The 18371-nt window shown below is 41.1% G+C and overlaps 1 protein-coding gene across 19 annotated transcripts in view; it reads right to left on the bottom strand.

Annotated features, from left to right (window-relative positions):
• Positions 1-18371, bottom strand: part of apaf1 (apoptotic peptidase activating factor 1) — a 216482-nt gene that overhangs the window by 194580 nt on the left and 3531 nt on the right. For all 19 annotated transcript variants that reach the window (XR_005944817.1, XR_005944818.1, XR_005944819.1 and 16 more), the window contains exons 2-3: positions 14989-15166; positions 9976-10165 (exon numbers count right to left, since the gene is read on the bottom strand). Coding sequence is in view for 11 of the 19 variants with exons in the window: in XM_041202763.1 (XP_041058697.1) it covers positions 9976-10165; positions 14989-15126 (328 nt within the window). In the remaining 8 variants the exon portion in view is untranslated. The remainder of the gene's footprint in view (positions 1-9975; positions 10166-14988; positions 15167-18371) is intronic.

Raw genomic sequence — 18371 nt, 5'->3', positions numbered from 1 at the left:
ACAAATGGACAGTGCAGCATGCAATTATAGTCACCTGGATCAGACTGGTCACATATTTTGAATGAACGTGGCCTAAAAATTTGCTGTATGATTTATGGCAATCAATCTAATAACAGTGCTGTGGCTTGGCTGTCCAATTTGTAATTAAGCTTGTAAAACTGCAGGATGTCACATGCAAAAAGATGACAACTACATTTATCTGCTGGTGCACTTTGGGCGAAGAGTTGAAATATTTATCTTTAATATTATTATGATTTTCTCTTTCATTGTCAATTTTTCTACTGCAGTTCTGTTTTTCCCAAACTTATCCCTTTACTCAAACCCATTCTCTTTGACTTATTTTTCATCCAGTATCATTCATAACCTCTTCCCCTTCTATTGGTGCCTGGTAGATACAGTAATACATGGACAACTTGTTCAAAAAGGTATCAGACATGCATTTGGACTGAATGAACCCTATCAAACCCACTACCGTTGTCACAGATCACCATGAATGCTTTTCCTATTAAGTTGAGAGTTCAGGCAACACCATATGAAGATTGATTAACATATAATAGATTCAATTTTGTGCAGTTTATTCCATGCTACAATTCATCTGCTAGAAAAAGGTTTCAAATCCTCTAGCACAGTGGGAGGTGGAGACTTGTACAGCTGGAGGAGGTTAAGGTGATCACATTACTTCTGACAACGACTGGCCAGGGGCCAGGAATAGTTGCACATACACACTTAGCTTGCACTAAGGTGACAGGAAAGAAGTGAATACATGAAGAATTTTAAGTAGTAGGATTTGAATTTTAAATTTGAGTCACTGACTGACCTACATTGGATCCCAGTCAATGAGCATATAGATTGGCAATACCTGGCACATGTTGGAACCGGGAAAGCAAAGGTTTTGGTGAGCTGAAGTTTACGGAAGATGAAGGGTAGGACACTGGCCAGGGGAGTAATGGAACATTCAAGTCTGGAGGTGAAAATGACTTAAATAAGGGTTTCAGTTGAAGATAAGCTGAGGTAGAGGTGAAGGTGCACAATGTCATAGAAGTAGAAGTCTTCATGATGGAGAGGTAGATGGTGAGGAACTTTTTAAAAATCCAGCATTGCAGCATCTGACTTTCTCCTTATAATTGATGTTAAGGTACACTTTTGGGACAGAGTGTTTAAAGCTTTAGCCTGTACCATGCCGTATTGGACACTGAGAGAGGCAGTCAAAATAGGAAACTGCTGTACTATCATAGCACTGACAACGTTCATCATGATAAAGGCAAATCACCAAAAATATCAACAGAAGGGAGTAGCTGTATAGATAACCAGGTTAAAACAACAGCAAGGAAAAGACATATTTAAAGTTATACCTGACAGAGCAACTATTTTTACTTTAGTATAATTTTCCATCTAAATAATCCTAGGCTTCTTAGATGACTCAATGCACCATTGATTCTGAACCATACAGAACAAGATCCCACGTTGAACTCTGGTCTATACAGAATTAACTAATTTCAGCCATGATAATAATGGGAGCACAACAAATATCTTCAATGTCCCTAGGCTAGGGGCAGGAAAGGAAACAAAACACTTCAATGCTCCCACTCCCGATTCCAACACAGTGACTTGCACTGAAAGTGCATATGCATAAGTCACCTGAAGAAACGGTCAAGCTCATTCTCATGCTTAATTGCTGACATTCACTTGTCCTACATGAAAAACTAGTAAATGGAACAAGGTACAGAAGAACTGGAGGTATATATTGATCTTTTAAGCTTACAGAAGTAACAATCTCAACATGATGTTACATCTCTTATCCAAAAATTTTACCAGCATCAGCATGACAGCTAAAGGGAAAACTGGAGAAAAGATCTGACATGCATCCAAAGTGGAAAAAAAAATGGATACTTTTAGAAGGCCTAAGAACAATGTTCTTGAATACACCCAAAAGCATTCAAAGATGTACTCAGCAGCAAAGAAACGCTGCTCACTGTTTACTCCACTGACAACTGCCCACAGACTTTTCATGAGCTTGTCAGCTGAAATTTCCTCTCATCCGGTGCTTGTTTCAATAGAGATCTATAGCTTCAATGAACCAGTCAAGAAACAGTGAGGGTCTTCAACCAGAATGAAGAATCCTCATTGAGACATGCAGAATTTAAACCTGGAAGCATAAAGCAGGAAATATAAATGAGATTTAAATGAAAAATAGAAAATGAAATAAAGATGGAATTGAGAGAGAAGAGACAGGCAGAAAGACAAAAAATTATTTTTGCTTTATATATTTTTAAATCCGCAACATTAATTTTCTTCTGAAGGAATGAGAGTCCACAATCGTACAATTAACTTATCAGGGCCAGAGGGGTTCTTCATTAATAATTAATAATTACACCATTAAAAACTCACTGTTGAATATACCCGCCTTCTGTCTGGAATTAGTGGGCAAGTATAGCAAATTTATGCCTTCACAGTCATTTCAATGTTGAGCCCGTCCATGGGAGGACTGCAACAGCGCACCCTGTGGAGTAGTAGGTTATCTATGATAACCACCTCTGGATTTCTACATTTGACTATGCATGTATATACCCCAGAAATTGCTATCAAATTTCCTTCTTTACAACAGCCAGCATTAATAGCCTCACCATTATTCTCACCACAAATTCCAGATGAATAAGAGAATTGTAAAGAGTGTGACTTAAAGGAAAAGTCTGATTAGGATATATGCGATCACTGTGTGATGTCCTGTGCTGCTGTTCTTGAATGAATTCAGCCAAGATAAATGGGTAGAAGGCCTATTAATTTGCCTACTAAAATCTGATGAACCTTATGGACATAAATCAACAAATACAACTAGCTAAGAGCCCTGCATCACATGTAGGCAGTGTAACTGGTTCAGGATTGTGTTTACTCATGAAAAAAAGTTGAAGAGCCTTTTAGGAAAGGAATCTTCCCATTCATATTAGGCTAGTTCAGGCATTCTTCATTCAGATCATCTTCTTGGAGAGTGGCAAACCACCTAAATAGTATTTATACAATGGCGGTGATTAATCTTGGAGACTACAGTTTTCACAGCATCAGATCAGACCCTGCTGCAAAGCATGCATCCCACCAATGAGAATCCCAAAGCACTCAGATGCACAATTGCTAAGCTTTACAATGATAAAGTAATGCCACCCAGATGTAGATCTTTAGGGTGGAACTCCAACTTAAAAAGGTAATTCATTCCACTTTCTTAGATTTCGGTCACGAAGCACTTAGATCTTCAACAATGCTAAAGGGTAATCAGTGATGTGGCACTGTACAAAGAAGTATCTCTCTTTCCTCCCCCCACTTCCCAATAGACAATTGCCTGCACTCTCCATGGCAACAAGAACATAATTGACGCAAGGAGGCAAGAAACCTCCATTAAAGGATGGCAAAAGCACTCTAGATCAGAAAAACAACTGAAGGACAGGAAAAGAATGAGTTTTATACATATAGCCTTAACATTCAACTGCATCAGTTAGATTATCTACCTTTGATAGTCTGACGTTTTTATTCATTTATCTAATCCACGTAACAAGCAAATTACACCTCAGTGGTACAGAAAACAGAATTGAAATCACTACATTTTAAAGGCAACTATAGAGCACACAAGCAATGAAGCATTTGCCATCCTGACCTGCCAGAACAAAATAACAATGACTTGCAAAAAGATACAGATTTTCAATTCAGTTGCTTGCAAATAAGAATCAAGAGAAACCATTTCCAGATCAGCTTAAAATTTATCACTTAGTTATTTTAGAGCTTTTATCTTCTCCTGAACAATTCCAAGTCCTGAGGGTAGATTATATCCCCAACGACCCAGAAATCTTACCTCCTCACATGATAAGTTTAGTAACGACTTGAATTGTAAGCCGCATAAAGAGATGTTAGGACAGATAACCAAAGTCTTAATTAAGGAGATAGATATTGAGAAGTATCTTAAAAAGGAGAGAGAGGTTATGAGGCAGAGAATTACAGGGGGCAAAACAGCTGAGGCACAGCCAAAGATAAAGCAATGAAAGTCAGGAATGCGCAAAAGGCCAGAACTGGAGGAGCACAGAGATCTTAAAAGGGTTGCAGGGCCAATGAAAGTTACAGAAATAGGTAAGGGTGAGGCCATGGAGGGATTTGAAAACATAGGATGAGAATTTTTTTAAAAAGAGGTGTCACCAGACTGGGTACCAAGGCCAGCAAGCACAGGGGTAAATGGAACTGGGTGCGAGTTAGGATACAGCAGCAGAGTTTTGAGGTTGGCTAAGGGACAGTGGAATAGTCCAGCCTAGACGCAACAAAGGCATGGGTAAGGGTTTCAGCAACATATGGGCCGAAGCAAGGACAGTGACGTATGATGTTATGAAGATGGAAGCGGGCGGTCCTGGTGACTGAGTGGACATGAGTCAGAAGTTCAGCTCAGGGTCAAAAAGGGCACATAGTTTACAAACATTCAAATGTATAATTAGCATGCCTTTAAAATTTCTCAAAGCATTTCACAAGAGCATTTATAAAGAAAAATCCTACACCAAACCAGGTAAGGTGATATTCAGGCCAAAATGACCAAAAAGCATGATAAAAGAGGTAGGTTTTAAGGAGCATCGCAAAGGAAGAAAGAGTGGTTTAGGGTGGGAATTCTTGAATTTAGGGCCTAGGCAGCCAAAGGCATGGACACCAACGGTGAGCTAATTAAAATCATGGATATACAAGAGGTCAGGATTAGAGAAGCACAGGCATCACAGATGGTTATGGAGCTGGAGGAGTTTACAGAGGGAGAGAGGGGTGAAGCCACAGAGTAATTTAAAAGCAAGGATGAAAATTTTAAAATCAAAACATTGCTTAAGTGGGAGTCCATGTAGGTCAGCAAACACAGGGATGTTTGTTGAACAGGATTTGGTGTGAGTAAGGACACAGGCAGCAGAGTTTTGGATGGCCTCAAGTTTACAGAGGGTAGAATGTGAAAGGAATGCCAGGACTGCGTTGGCATAGTCAAGTCCATCAATAACAAAGGCACGGATGAGTGTTTCAGCAGCAGGGATGTACTTCAGTGCTACATAAAAAAGTGCACGAATTAAGCACTTTAGTCAAGTTTTAAATCAGATTTAAGATAGATGTCAAAATCACAAAAGGCAACATGAGAAAACTTTTTTTTAAACTGAGTGGTTTGAAGTTGCATTGCCTGAGAGGATGATGTTGGCAGATTCAATTGTGACTTTTTAAAGAGAAACAATAATCACCTGAAGAGGAAAAACGTGCAGGGTTACTGGGAAAGGCTAGGGTGCGTGGAAAAGAGTGGGACTAGCTGAATTAAATTGCTCTTGCAAAGAGCCAGCACAGTCTGAATGCCCTCTTTGTGTTGTAACCATTCCATGATTCTAGAAGTGTGCAGCCAAACAAGATTGATCAGCAAGAATACGATTTTGTGTCTGCACCATTTCCAGTCAGTGCCTGTCAGCTCTGGTTTTAGATAGTGATCATAGGTATCCAGCTGATACAGATTATTGGGTATCTGCAAGCAAATCAATGAAGCCATCGGCAGCTGCAATCAGTGAACCAATCTGCTTCCTTTGTTACTTTCCATGGCTTGACCCTTCCCTTTCTCTGTAATCTCCTCCAGCCCCACAACCCTCAGATTTCTGTGCTTCTCTAATTCGAGCCTCTTCAACATCCCTAAGTCTAATCGCTACAGCATTGGTGGCTGTGCCTTCAACTGCCTCAGCCCTAAACGCTCCAATTCTCTCCCTAAACCGTTCTGACATTCTACCTCACTTTCCTCCTTTAGGACACTCCTTAAAGCCTACCATTTTTTACAAAGATTTTGATCATTGCCCTAATATCTCCTATGTGGCTCAGTGTCATATTTTGTTTGCTAATGCTCCTGTGAAACGCCTTGGGACATGTTATTACAATGAAGGTGTTACACAAATGCATGCTACTGTAATGGAACAAAATTTGTGACAGGAGTAGGACTCACCTTAGCTTTTCCAAGCTATTCATAACCAAATGGCAAACACAGTATGGAGATACTGAGATGACAGCACAATTTTCATACTGTTGAATGTGTATCTTGCACATGCATTGGTTTAAAATTCACTGAAAAAATTTTAAATGGCTGATCAGAGATATGAGCCTATGTGAAAGGCCTAGAGCAGTTCTTTGAAGAAGCCTTATTTTGTGTGCAATTCAGTAATTAATTAAACAACCTATAGTGGCACTTGCAATTAGTTTACTAAATAATGTGAGACAGACGGGAAAGAGGAAAAAAAGAGGGAGAGTGACAACGATGGCCCAGTAATTATAAATTAGAAAAGGCAGAGATTTCAGAGATACTGGTCATAATTTTCCAATCCTCCTTAGGTACAGGGTTGGTGCCAGAAAATTGGAGAGATGCAAATAATACACAACCTTGTACAAAAAAGGGAGAAGGACAAGCCTGGCAACTACAAGTCAGTCAGTTTAATGTCAGTAGTGGGAAGCTTTTTAGAAGCAACAGAAAAATAATCGTCATTTAGAAAAGCAGACTAATATTAGGGGCAAATCATGCTGGACTAACTTGATTGAATTTTTTGATGAGATAACAGAGAGGATGGATAAGGGCCGTGCAGTTGATATCGTGTATATGGTCTTTCAAGAGATGTTTGATAAAGTACCACATATTAGTCTTGTTAGCAAAATGGAAGCTCATGGGATAAAAGGAAAAGTGACAGCATGGATACAAAACTGGCTAAGGAAGTTGTGATGATTGGCTGTTTTTCCGACTGGAGGGAGGTATACAGTGGTGCTCCCGTGGTTTAGTACTAGTGTATAAGTGTTTAATTTACTGCCACTTCTCTTCCAGGAATACCCACTTGAAGTTCTGCTCTACTCTGACCAGATTTCAATTTCTCTCTTTTACCTTCTTCACCTTCATTGCTTTCTACTTCCCTTTTTGTGTTTAATCAGGTATCTACCAAACTCACTTCCACAGCCACATCTCTTTCCTCAGCAACTGGCTCCGGCTCTGACTGATTCCATGGGGATTCAAACTGAAATTCCACCCTTCGTGTATTGGATCCACCCACGATTACAGATATCTCCAAGACATTCAATGTTCCTCAAATCTCTGTTCTTGCTACATCCTGAGATTGAAATCCACATTAAACAACATATGAATTGTTGCCACAAATACCACATTGACATACTCAACTTCTGTTCAGCAGCACCGACCATCTCAAAATTGTCCTGCTCTGCAGTTTCATTTCATCCTTTGTCTTATCCATGATTTAACAAAAATCATTTTTCTTCTTTTCAGGTGTGAAGAATCACAAGCTTCAACAATTCATGGGCAGCAATGTCCATCCAGATCCTTCTTCCCCTTCACTTCCCTTTGACCTTAATCCTTCTTCTAATGTCACCACTTGACATGTATTCACAATACCCTCTGCCCTCTCGCTCTCTGACCCTGTACCACTTGTTCTCAGCAAAAGCATCAAGCTTCATCCCCTTGCTCTCTCACCTCAATGAATTTCGAACTTAGCACGACATTTCTTCTGTCACTTATACCTACACACTAACTTCTTTGGCCAGAAGTCTTCTCCCTGCATAGCAGATCCTTTTACCCATCTCCAGTATTCTCCCTCCACCTGGAACCCCTTCCTTGATCTTTTCAGTGAGAACTGCCGGCATGACAGTGGCCATCTTAATTTCCTTAGTCCCCTCACTCACTCTAACCTGTTTTCCTTTGAACTTGCTGCACGCTATTCTCTCAGGTCCAACCCTAACATTGTTCTCAAACCTGCTGACAAAAGTTGTTGCCTGGCAAACCAACCTCTACTTTGCAGAGGCCGAATGCCAACTCTCAAACTTCCTCCTACCTCCCCCTGGATTATGACCCTAGTACTGAACGTCAAATCATTCATTTCATTTCCAGGACTTTCACTGGTTTTTCCTTCTGTGGAGATCTTCCCTCCATGGTCACCAACCTTTTGGTTCCCCTACCCGAACAGCCTGCTTCTAATTCCTTCCCAATATCCACAACAGGATTGTTTTGGTAGACTTAACATGTTCCTGCCCGTTGAATTGATTTCTTCCTAACAACCTATTTTTTTCTCCCCTTGTCCAGTTTCTTCCAATGCCTTCTGTCACTTTAACAGTTTCCAAGTTCCAGAATTTAATTGTCCCCTTTTCACTTGCTTGGAAGCTATTACATTTCTAACTTCTCCCAGTTCCAATGAAATGTCATCGAACTGAAATGCTAACTCGGTTTCTCTCTCCACAGATGCTGCCAGACCTGCTGAGTATTTCCAGCACTTGGTTTTCATTTCAGATTCCCAGCATCTGGAATATTTTGCTTTTGTAAGGTTAAGAGGTTTGATTGAGGCCCTTAAAATCATGAAAGGTTTAAATAGAATAAGTAAAGGGAAGCTGTTTCCAATAATTGAAGGGCTGATAATCAGAGGTCATTGTGATTGGCAAAGTGATTAGTAAAAGAACGCGAGACATGTGGAAAAACATTTTACATGCCTAGTCAGGATTTGAAATGTACTGCCTAATAGGGTGGTGGAAACAGTTTCATTACAAGTTTTCAAAAGGGAATTGGATAAATACTTGAAGAGAAAAAAATCTGGGAAATGGGAAAAGAGTGAGAGTGGCATTGCTCTTCGAAAGACCCAGCACATACTCTGTGGGCCAAATGGCCGTTTTCTGTCCTGTGATTCTCAGTGATAAGAGAGAAATCCTCTTGCATAATGTTTGAGTTTCGACTTGTCACACCACTACATATGACAGGACAATCAATTAAAGCTCCATAAGTATTACGTTGAACATATATGAGCCTTACTGACACTACGAACAGAATGAGAATCTTAAACTTGATATGATAGTTTCAAATGCATTAGACAAGCTCATGAAAAATGAGATTCAAACTCCAAATAACCGATCAAACATCTTTATTTTCCCAGTCAACTTTCAGAAACTACACAACCACTCAACAATCCCCAATTCTCAGGAAGCCAACAATCAATCAGTTACAACGGGAACACTTACCAAAGTAGCTGAGACCTCAAGGAGGTAAAGACTTGAAATCTGTATTGCTGAGATGTCACAATCCAAAAGAATCAGATTCATCATCATGTAACCACTAACAAAAATCCTTTACACTTTAATGCTATAAGCTTTTAAAATGGGTATTTCCCATAATGCTAGGTTATCAACCCATCTAAAACAATGCAACCTGTCAGCTGATCAACATTATTTGCCTTTAAATAGAATTAAGAATGATTTTGAGACTCAGACACATGTTTTGATTTCACTTTTTCCCTCCTTTGGTCTTATGAGCAATTTGCCTGCCCCTTTTGTTCAATTCCCCTCTCTTGTCTCAGACTCAAAATCACAGCAAGATAATTTCTCATATTCTTGCTACTGCCTGCAATGTGGATAAAATAGGTCAAGGTCTCAATTAAATTTTCAACAACAATGCTATTTTCGGATATCCTAAACAAACGTAAGCCTTGTTGTGGAGTAACAAACTATTTTCCTCCTCTCCAGAAGATATCTCACCTAGCAGCCCAGCAGGATGCTATTTTCATTGTATATACAAAATAAAAGAATAAACTATCATGTAATGCTGCAATCCAAACCCACAATGACTATAGTAATGTAAATGTATACCCCAGGACATATCACTTCAATGTCAACTGCTCTGTAATTTCTTCTCCATTGAGCAGCTGAACTCATTGGCAAAATAAAAACACCAGAGCACTAAGAATTAGGAGGCCCCTCTTAAGTATGGGTATTAAGTGTTAAATAACCCCCAAGATAATCTGTGCCATATCTGCACTGAAAAGTGATGAAACAACTTTAAGGTGCTGGACAGAAGAAAAATTAGCAGCTTAGTTAAGCACCCACATTTTTTTTGATCAATATCCATCACAATAAAAGGCAAACATTTAACTACAGAAAGAAAACCTGAAAAGTATATCATGCACAAAATATACTAACCATAAGCTGTCAAACCAACTGTAGAACTTTTATTTGTAGATGTGGAGATAATTGGAAGACAATCTTGAAGTAATGCAGCAAGTTCCTTGTATCCTTCATTCAGCAACGCATTGTAGAAAGATATGACAGCATAATTATCCTTTTCAAGAATTATACTTAGAAGTGAAGCAGCCCGTTCTTTCTGTGTAGCCTGGAAAAAAAAAATCATAACTGAGGATTCATCTTCCAGCAAAACACATTTTAAAATGCATCCCAGAATATCAGCATTGCAAGCAAGACAAACAGTTATTATCCATCCCTCGTTGCCCATCAGAAAGTGGTGGTGGGTCACCTTCAATGCTTGTGATGAAGGTATTCCCAACAGTGCTGTAAGGTAGGGACTTCCAAGAATGAAGGAATGATGATAGGTGTCCAAGTTGATGTGTGATTTGGTGGGGGGGCTTGGAGGTGATTTCTGTTTATAATTCATTCATGGGATGTGGGCATCAATGGCAAGGCCAGAATTTATTACCCATCACGAATTGCCGTCGAGGTGGTGGTGTGTCCTTCAAGGTGGGAGGTGTGTATTTAAGATGGTGGATGGACTGCCAATCTTTAGTGCTATCAGCCCATAACAAATCGAGGTGACTTCATTGTTGAAGAGATCTTAAGTGTCACAATTTTCATAGGAAAAAATAATTTATGCTTGAAAATTAATTCCTAACTGAACATTATGAACATCTTGCAACTAGGGCCAAGATCTTCTGGTCTCCAGATAATCAGAGGCCAAAACTATCCTGGAGGATGCTCCACGGGGCCTCTTGAAAGTCCAACGCAAGGACTCCACAGGAATTGCCTGGGATGTTTCAACTTTTGATGGGCAATTCTCCTGTTCCCCGGGACACACTGAAAAAATCCCCAACTCATTACAGTCAGAGACTTCAGAGGGTTCCAATTTACTTACCTAGATAGTTACCCAGGAAATATTAGACACAAAAACACCATGTCTAATGCCTGGGTAACCGTACAAATGACCCCCTGGCCCCAACTCTCCACTGAGCCCACCCGGCTCCCAACCCAAGTCTCCAACTCCAACCCTAACGTTCTGACTTGCCCACCGCCACCAACACTCTCTCCACCGACCCTCCGACTCTACTGCTGACCTTCCAACTCTACCCTAAGCCAACCTGACCTCTCTACCACCACACACAACTAGCACTCTGCCACCCTGCCCACAAACCTCACTCATTCACTAAAACACTGAAAAGCTATTTAAATGTCCCAAAGCTTTTCAGCGTGTTCATTAATGAAGAGTTACCAAACTACAGCAGCTAGTGCCATAAAAAAGGGGATATGGCTTGGCTTTCTCTGATGATCCTGCACTACGGAGGACAGGTACACTCCACATTTCCAAAGCAGCCTGGTTTTGAAGTCCGGTTCAGAAATGTGGCATTCCATCTTAGTGCAAAAAAAAAACAGGAGCGGAGTGGCAAGCCGACGGTGATTGTCACTCATTGGAAAATTCAGGCCTAACTTTTTATAAGTAAATCTCAACGCACGTTAGCAACAAAAATATATTATATCATACCCAAATGTGTTATTAAAATTTTTTTCTACGGCATGTTGGCGTCTCTGGCTAGACCAGCATTTATTGCCCATCCCTAATTGCCCTTGAGGTGGTGGTGGTGAGCTGCTTTATTGAACCACTGCAGTGGGTGTAGGTACACTCTCAGTGCTGTTAAGGAGTAAGTTCCAGGATTTTGACTCCAACAGTGAAAGAACACCAATATATTTCCAAGTCAGAATGGTGAGTGGCTTGGAGGGGAACTTGCAGGTGGTGGTGTTCCATGCTTCTGCTGCCTTGTCCTTCTAGACGGGAGCAGTTGTGGGTTTGGAAGATGCTGTCTAAGCTTGGTGAGTTCCTGCAGTGCATCTTGTAGATGGTACACACTGCTGCCACTGTGCATCAGTGGTGGAGGATGAATGTTTGTGGATGGGGTGCCAGTCAAGTGGGCTGCCTTGTCCTGGATGGTGTTGAGCTTCTTGAGTGTTGTTGGAGCTGCACTCATCCAGCCAAGTGGAGATTATTCCATCGCACTCCTAACTTGTGCCTTGTAGATGATCACAGGCTCAGGGAAGTCAGGAAGTGAGTTACCCGTCGCAGGATTCCTAGCCCAACCGACTCTTGTAGCCACAGTATTTATATGGCTAGTCCAGTTCAGTTTCTGGTCAATGGTAACTCCCAGAATGTTGGTAATGGGGGATTCAGCAATGGTAATGCTATTGAATATCATGGGGCGATGGTTAGATTCTCTCTTGTTGGAGATGGTCATTGCCTGGTACCTGTGTGCACATGAATGTTACTTGCCTGGATATTATACAGGTCTTGCTGCATTTGGACATGGACTGCTTCAGTGTCTGAGGAGTCGCAAATGGTGCTGGACATTGTACAGTCATCAGCGAATATCCCCACTTCTGACCTTATGATGGAAGGAAGGTCATTGATGAAGCAGCTGAATATGGTCGGGCCTAGGACACTATCCTGAGGAACTCCTGCAGTGATGTACCGGAACTGAGATGACTGACCTCCAACAACCACAACCATCTTCCTTTGTTCCAACCAACCAAGATTGTCTCCTCAAATTCCCATTCACTCCAGTTTTTCTAGGGGTCCTTCATGCCTTATTCAGTCAAATACTGCTTTGATATCAAGGGCACTCACTCTCACCTCACCTCACCTCTGAAGTTCAGCTCTTACGTCCATGTTTGAACCAAGGCTGCAATGAGGTCAGGAGCTGAATGGCCCTGGTGGAACCCAAACTGAGCATCAGTGAGCAGGTTATTGCTAAGCAAGGGCTGCTTGATAGCATTGTTGATGACCCCTTCCATCACTTTACTGATGATCAGGAATAGACTGATGGGGTAGTAATCGGCGCAGGTTGGATTCATCCTTTTTTTGTGTACAGGACATACCTGGGTAATTTTCCACATTGCTGGGTAGATGCCAGTGTTGTATCTGCACTGGAGCAGCTTGGCGAGGGGTGCAGCAAGTTCTGGAGCACAAGTCTTCAGTACTATTATCGGAATATTATCAAGGCCCACCGCTTTTGCAGTATCCAGTTCAGCCGTTTCTTGATATCACGTGGAATAAATCGAATTGACTGGAAACTGGCATCTGTGATGCTGGGGACCCCTGAGGAGGCAGGGGTGGATCATCCATTCCATTGGGCACTTTTGGGTGAATATTGCTGCAAATGCTTCAGCCTTATCTTTTGCACTGATGTGCTGGGCTCCCCCATCTCTGAGGATGGGGATATTTGTGGATCCTCCAGTGAGTTGTTTGATTGTCCTCCATCTTTCATGCCTGGATGTGGCAAGAGTGCAGAGCTTAGATCTGATCCGTTGGTTGTGGGATTGCTTAGCTCTGTCTATCGCATGCTGCTTGGCATGCATGTAGACCTGAGCTGTAGCTTAAAAAGTTTACACCTCATTTTTAGGTATGCCTGGTGCTGCTCCTGGAATGCCCTCCTGCACCCTTCATGAGCAGGATTGATCCCCTGGCTTGATGGTAACAGTAGAGTGGGGGATATACTGGGCCAAAAGGTTACAGATTGTGGTTGAGTACAATTCTGCTGCTGCAGATGGCCCACAGTGCCTCTTGGATGCCCAGTTTTGAGTTGCTGGATCTGTTCAAAATCTATCCCATTTAGCACAGTGGTAGTGCCATACAACATGATGGTGGGTATCCTCAACGTGAAGACGGGACTTTGTCTCCACAAGGACTGTGCGGAGGTCACTACTGCCAATACTGTCATGGGCAGATGCATCTGCAGCAGGCAGATTGGTGAGGATGAGGTCAAGTGTGTTTTTCCCTCTCAGTGGTTCCCTTACCACCTGCTCAGACTCAGTCTAGCAACTATGTCCTTTAGGACTCGGCCAACTCAATCTGTAGTGGTGCTACCAAGCCATTCTTGGTGCCGGACATAGAAGTCCACCCTCAGTGCTTCCTCTAAGTGGTGCTGATTCTTCAGTTGAGCGGGTGGGCGGGAGGTACATGGTAATCAGCAGGAGGTTTCTTTGCCCATGTTTAACCTGATGCCATGAGACTTCATGGGATCTGAAGTCGATGTTGAGGACTCCCCAGGCAACTCCCTCCCGACTGTATACCACTGTGCCACTACCACCTCTGCTGGATCTATCCTGCTGGTGGGACAGGACATACCCAGGGATGGTGATGGTGGTATCTGGGACATTATCTGTAAGATATGATTCCGTGACTACAACTATGTCAGGCTGTTGCTTGACTAGTCTGTGGGACAGCTCTGCTAATTTTGTCATAAGCCCCTAAATGTTAGTAAGGGGGACTGAGTTTGCCATTGTCTTTTCCGGTGCTTAAGTTGATGCCAGGTGGTCCGTCCAGTTTCATTCCTCTGATTTCATTCCTTATAGACTTTGCAGCTGTTTTGATACAACTGACTGGCTTGCTAGGCCATTTCAGAGGGCATTTAAGAGTCAACCACATTGCTGTGGGCCTTGAGTCACATGTGGGCCAGACCAGGGAAGGACGGCAGATTTCCTTCCCTAACGGGCATTAGTGAACCAGATAGATTTTTATGACAATTGACAATAGTTTCATGGTCATCATTAGACTTTTAATCCAGATTTTTATGGATTGAATTCAAATTCCACATGGTAGGATTCAAACCCGGGTCCCCAGAGCATTACCCTGGGACCCTGGATTAGAGGTCCAGTGATAATACCACTATGCCACTGCTTCCCCCACATTAATGCCAAAATGTGTTGCGCTAATATTAACACCAGTGTGTAAAAAATAGTACAATCTATTGGATTGACTAATTAGTGATGACATAAGATTTTTTTCTGTGTGCCAACACCAAGGAAATAAATCAATTTGACAGCATAGCAAACAGTGACTGCACATGAGCTTTAGCACAAGTGTAGATAAACTCTGAACACGCCGATGAGCAACCCTGCCATGCACATTATTAACAACACCTTGCTATAGTCAGTCACCTGGCTTTTAACCTTCTGTTCATCATCTAGACTCAGAACCTCTTCACTTATTAGATGGTCCATAATGTACGAGGTCTTGATATCTTGCTCAAGTGCAGAGCGATTTTGTAACAAACAACTGCGGGTTCGTTCCTCCATGATAACAATGGTTTCCACCTGAAGCAGCCTTATTATATCCCTAAAAATAATGAGAGAAATATTGTAGTAGCACAGAAAATATTTAAAAATCGTCAACATTAATATGAAGTTGACAGCAAGTAACAAATGTATTATCTGTTCGCAAGATTGGGCCCATTATGTTAGAAACATAGGAGGAGTAGGCCATTCAGCCCCTCAAGCCTATTCTGCCTTTCAACTAGATCATGGCTGACATTCTACCTCAACGTCATTTTCCCATACTATCCCCATATCCCTTGATGTCTTTCATACCTAGATATCTATCAATCTCGGTCATGAATATGCTCAATGGCCGAGCCTCCATAGCTCTCTGGGGTAGAGAATTCCAAAGATTCACCACCCTCCCAGTGAAGAAATTCCTCCACATCTCAGTCCTAAATAGCCTCTCTCTTATTCTAAGACTGTGTCCCTTGGTTCCAGATTCCCACAGCCATGGGAAACATCCTTCCTGCATCCAGCCTGCTGAGCCTTATAAGAATTTTGTATGCTTCATTGAGGTCACCTCTCGTTCTTCTAAACTACAGAGAATACAGGCCCAGTCTCCCCTCGTAGGGATCAGTCTGGTGAACATTCGTTGCTCTCCTTCTATAGCAAGTATTTCGTTCCTTAGGTAAGGAGACCAAAACTGTACACAATACCCAATTATTAAACTTTCATGTTTCAAGTTGTGAGGTTATTATCTGAAAATTGGCTAACAATCATTAGCAGATCTTTGGATCATTGCATTTCTTTTTTACTTTTGGAATGAAGTAAAATAAACTTTAGCACTTCCTCACTGTGTTTTACACTCTGCCCAATTTTAATAATCTGGTGATGTGACTTACTAACTTTAATGCTGTAACTTTATTTGAATGTTATTCCCTTACCCTCAATAAAATTCTCTGTCGTTGACCAAAAACATTCGGTTGAAGAAAGGTTTTGCTCCCTAGCGCAGTCACAGAATTAAAATGCATTTCAAAAATTCAAATCTTCTGTACTGACATTGTTCAATTTAAAATGTTATGAAGTGAAAATGCCTGCAATGGCACTTCAGTTTCTTTCAGTGATGGTAATAAACATGCTATTTACTATTTATCTCCTCTGTTCCTATGCTGCACACTATTTTATAGCGGACAGAGCAATCTGGCCATTTTCCGGCTCCTTAACCAGTAACGGGTACATCAGTAAGGAGGGAAATGACTTGCCTTCTAATTTTCCCTTGCACATGCCACCCTCCATGCCTTACCTTGAATGGCAACAATAGGAATTCATTGTATGGTAAGATTACAGAGGTAGCCCATGCCTAACACAGAGCAGCATGGCACATCAATATTGTACTACACATGTTACTTTTCCTACTAATTTGATATTCAATTTGTCACCAGTGTTCGTTACTACACTACATTTCAATATAAAAAGGGAAAGACTTGTCTTTCAAAATCTCAGGATATTTTTAGGCATCTCAAACTAAGTATTTTTTGAAATGTATTCACTGTTGTAATGATAAGTATAGCCAAGGTTCCACAAACATCAATGTGATAAATTACCAGATAATTTGTGTTTAGCAATGCTGAATTCAGTACACCAGGAGAACTGCCCCCCACCCTCCTCCCATCTTCAAATAGTTCCTTTGGATTTGTCCAGCCGAACAGGCTAAGGGGGCCTCATTTACCCCATCTGAAAGATAACTCCTTTGATAGTACAGCATTTCTTCAGTATTGTGCTAAAGTGCAAACATACGCGAGTCTCCAGAATGAGGCATGAATCCACGATATTCTGACTCAAAGATGAGTGTTATCACTAGCACCCAAACGTAATACTGTTAGGAACAATGTATAACTTCAATTTATATTTGTGTGTTAAGAAATGTGGACCATGGTTTCAGCTTCATTTAGTTTTTTTGTGAGCTTGGTGCAGGGAGGTCTGGAGGGATCTCCTAGCAAAAGAGTCAGGTCTTCTGCAGGCAGGAATTCTAAGCTCTCTGATAAGAAATACTGCAAGGCTGTTGGGGACTGAGTTTAGGGAATTCATGTGTTTGCTCTTCAGTTGAAGTAATAGTCAGATAAGAATGCAGTTTTGGGTGTCTCAGGGAGGGGTACCAGCTCCAGAAGGAGCATCTAGTGAATGCTCAGGAATCTGCCGGAAGAAAAGCATTTGCAACTGGGTCAGCCCAAGCAAGGAGCCTTGGTGTTAAGATAGTGGTAAATCTTCACTAGATTTGTGTGTCTGTAAGGGTATTGCCAGGATAAAAAGAATAGTGTGAGTTTGAATAATTTTCCTGCATTTATATTGAGATCTTTCCAAACTTTTTGTCTGGTGTAATATAATTCATTTTTCCATGTTTAATAAATGTTTTATTCTTTATGTTAAAAGCTCATCAATAAACTCCTGTGAATTTGTTCTGTATCTTTTCTCCACAGTTTCTAAGAAACAAGGTTAGGATCTATTAGGCCAGGCTTCACCCTAGGATGTGACTTGTCCAGTGTCGTAATAATACTAAAACATTAAACAAAAGTGAAGAGTGCACTCAGTAGAGCACATACCTCCACCATGCTGTGTTAATCCAACGTTATTACATATAGGCAGTTCTTCCTTAAGGCTTTTCCCTGTCTGGTTGATGTTCTGTACCTACAAAGCTAAAAAAATTTGCCTTTTCATTAAGAGCTTCCATCTCACTGGGGTGGTGGCAAGCCAAACTACATCCAACAACTTGCTCTGAAAACTCTGCTCACATTTTGACAGCAAATGCCACAACAGCAGATGAGACAATCCACAACGTTCTAAAATACTCATCAACATTCTAAATAAAACAACTCACAAAATTCTAAAAAAATCAATTCACCCCATCTCCTAATGTTAACAGATCCTTTAAAAATTCCAGGATCCAGATCGTTACCAAAAACAAATGAGTTCTTTCTTGGGCCATACCTTGTGTACCAAGTTTCAGTGCAATCTGTCTATGAGATATATTGTTTACAAACAGACCAACAAACTGGGTAAAAACATCACCTCGGCCCACCTTCAATGGTGGAGGGAAAAAAAACAATGTTGTGATACAATTCAACAGAATATTTGCATGCTCTACAACAGAGTTCTAGTAAGCTGTCTTCTGCCACATTACATCGTAAGCTAAGCTTTTGCCCTTGATCACGCTAAATAAAAAAATATTTAAAAAATATATATTTTTCTTGAATTTAATCTGGGGAAAATATCAAAAACCAGAAGTA

This window comes from Carcharodon carcharias, chromosome 13 (genome assembly GCF_017639515.1).
Source record: "Carcharodon carcharias isolate sCarCar2 chromosome 13, sCarCar2.pri, whole genome shotgun sequence".
Lineage (NCBI taxonomy): Eukaryota > Metazoa > Chordata > Chondrichthyes > Lamniformes > Lamnidae > Carcharodon > Carcharodon carcharias.
The sequence above is the reverse complement of the archived record's forward strand: the minus strand, read 5'-3'. Positions and strand labels throughout refer to the sequence as shown.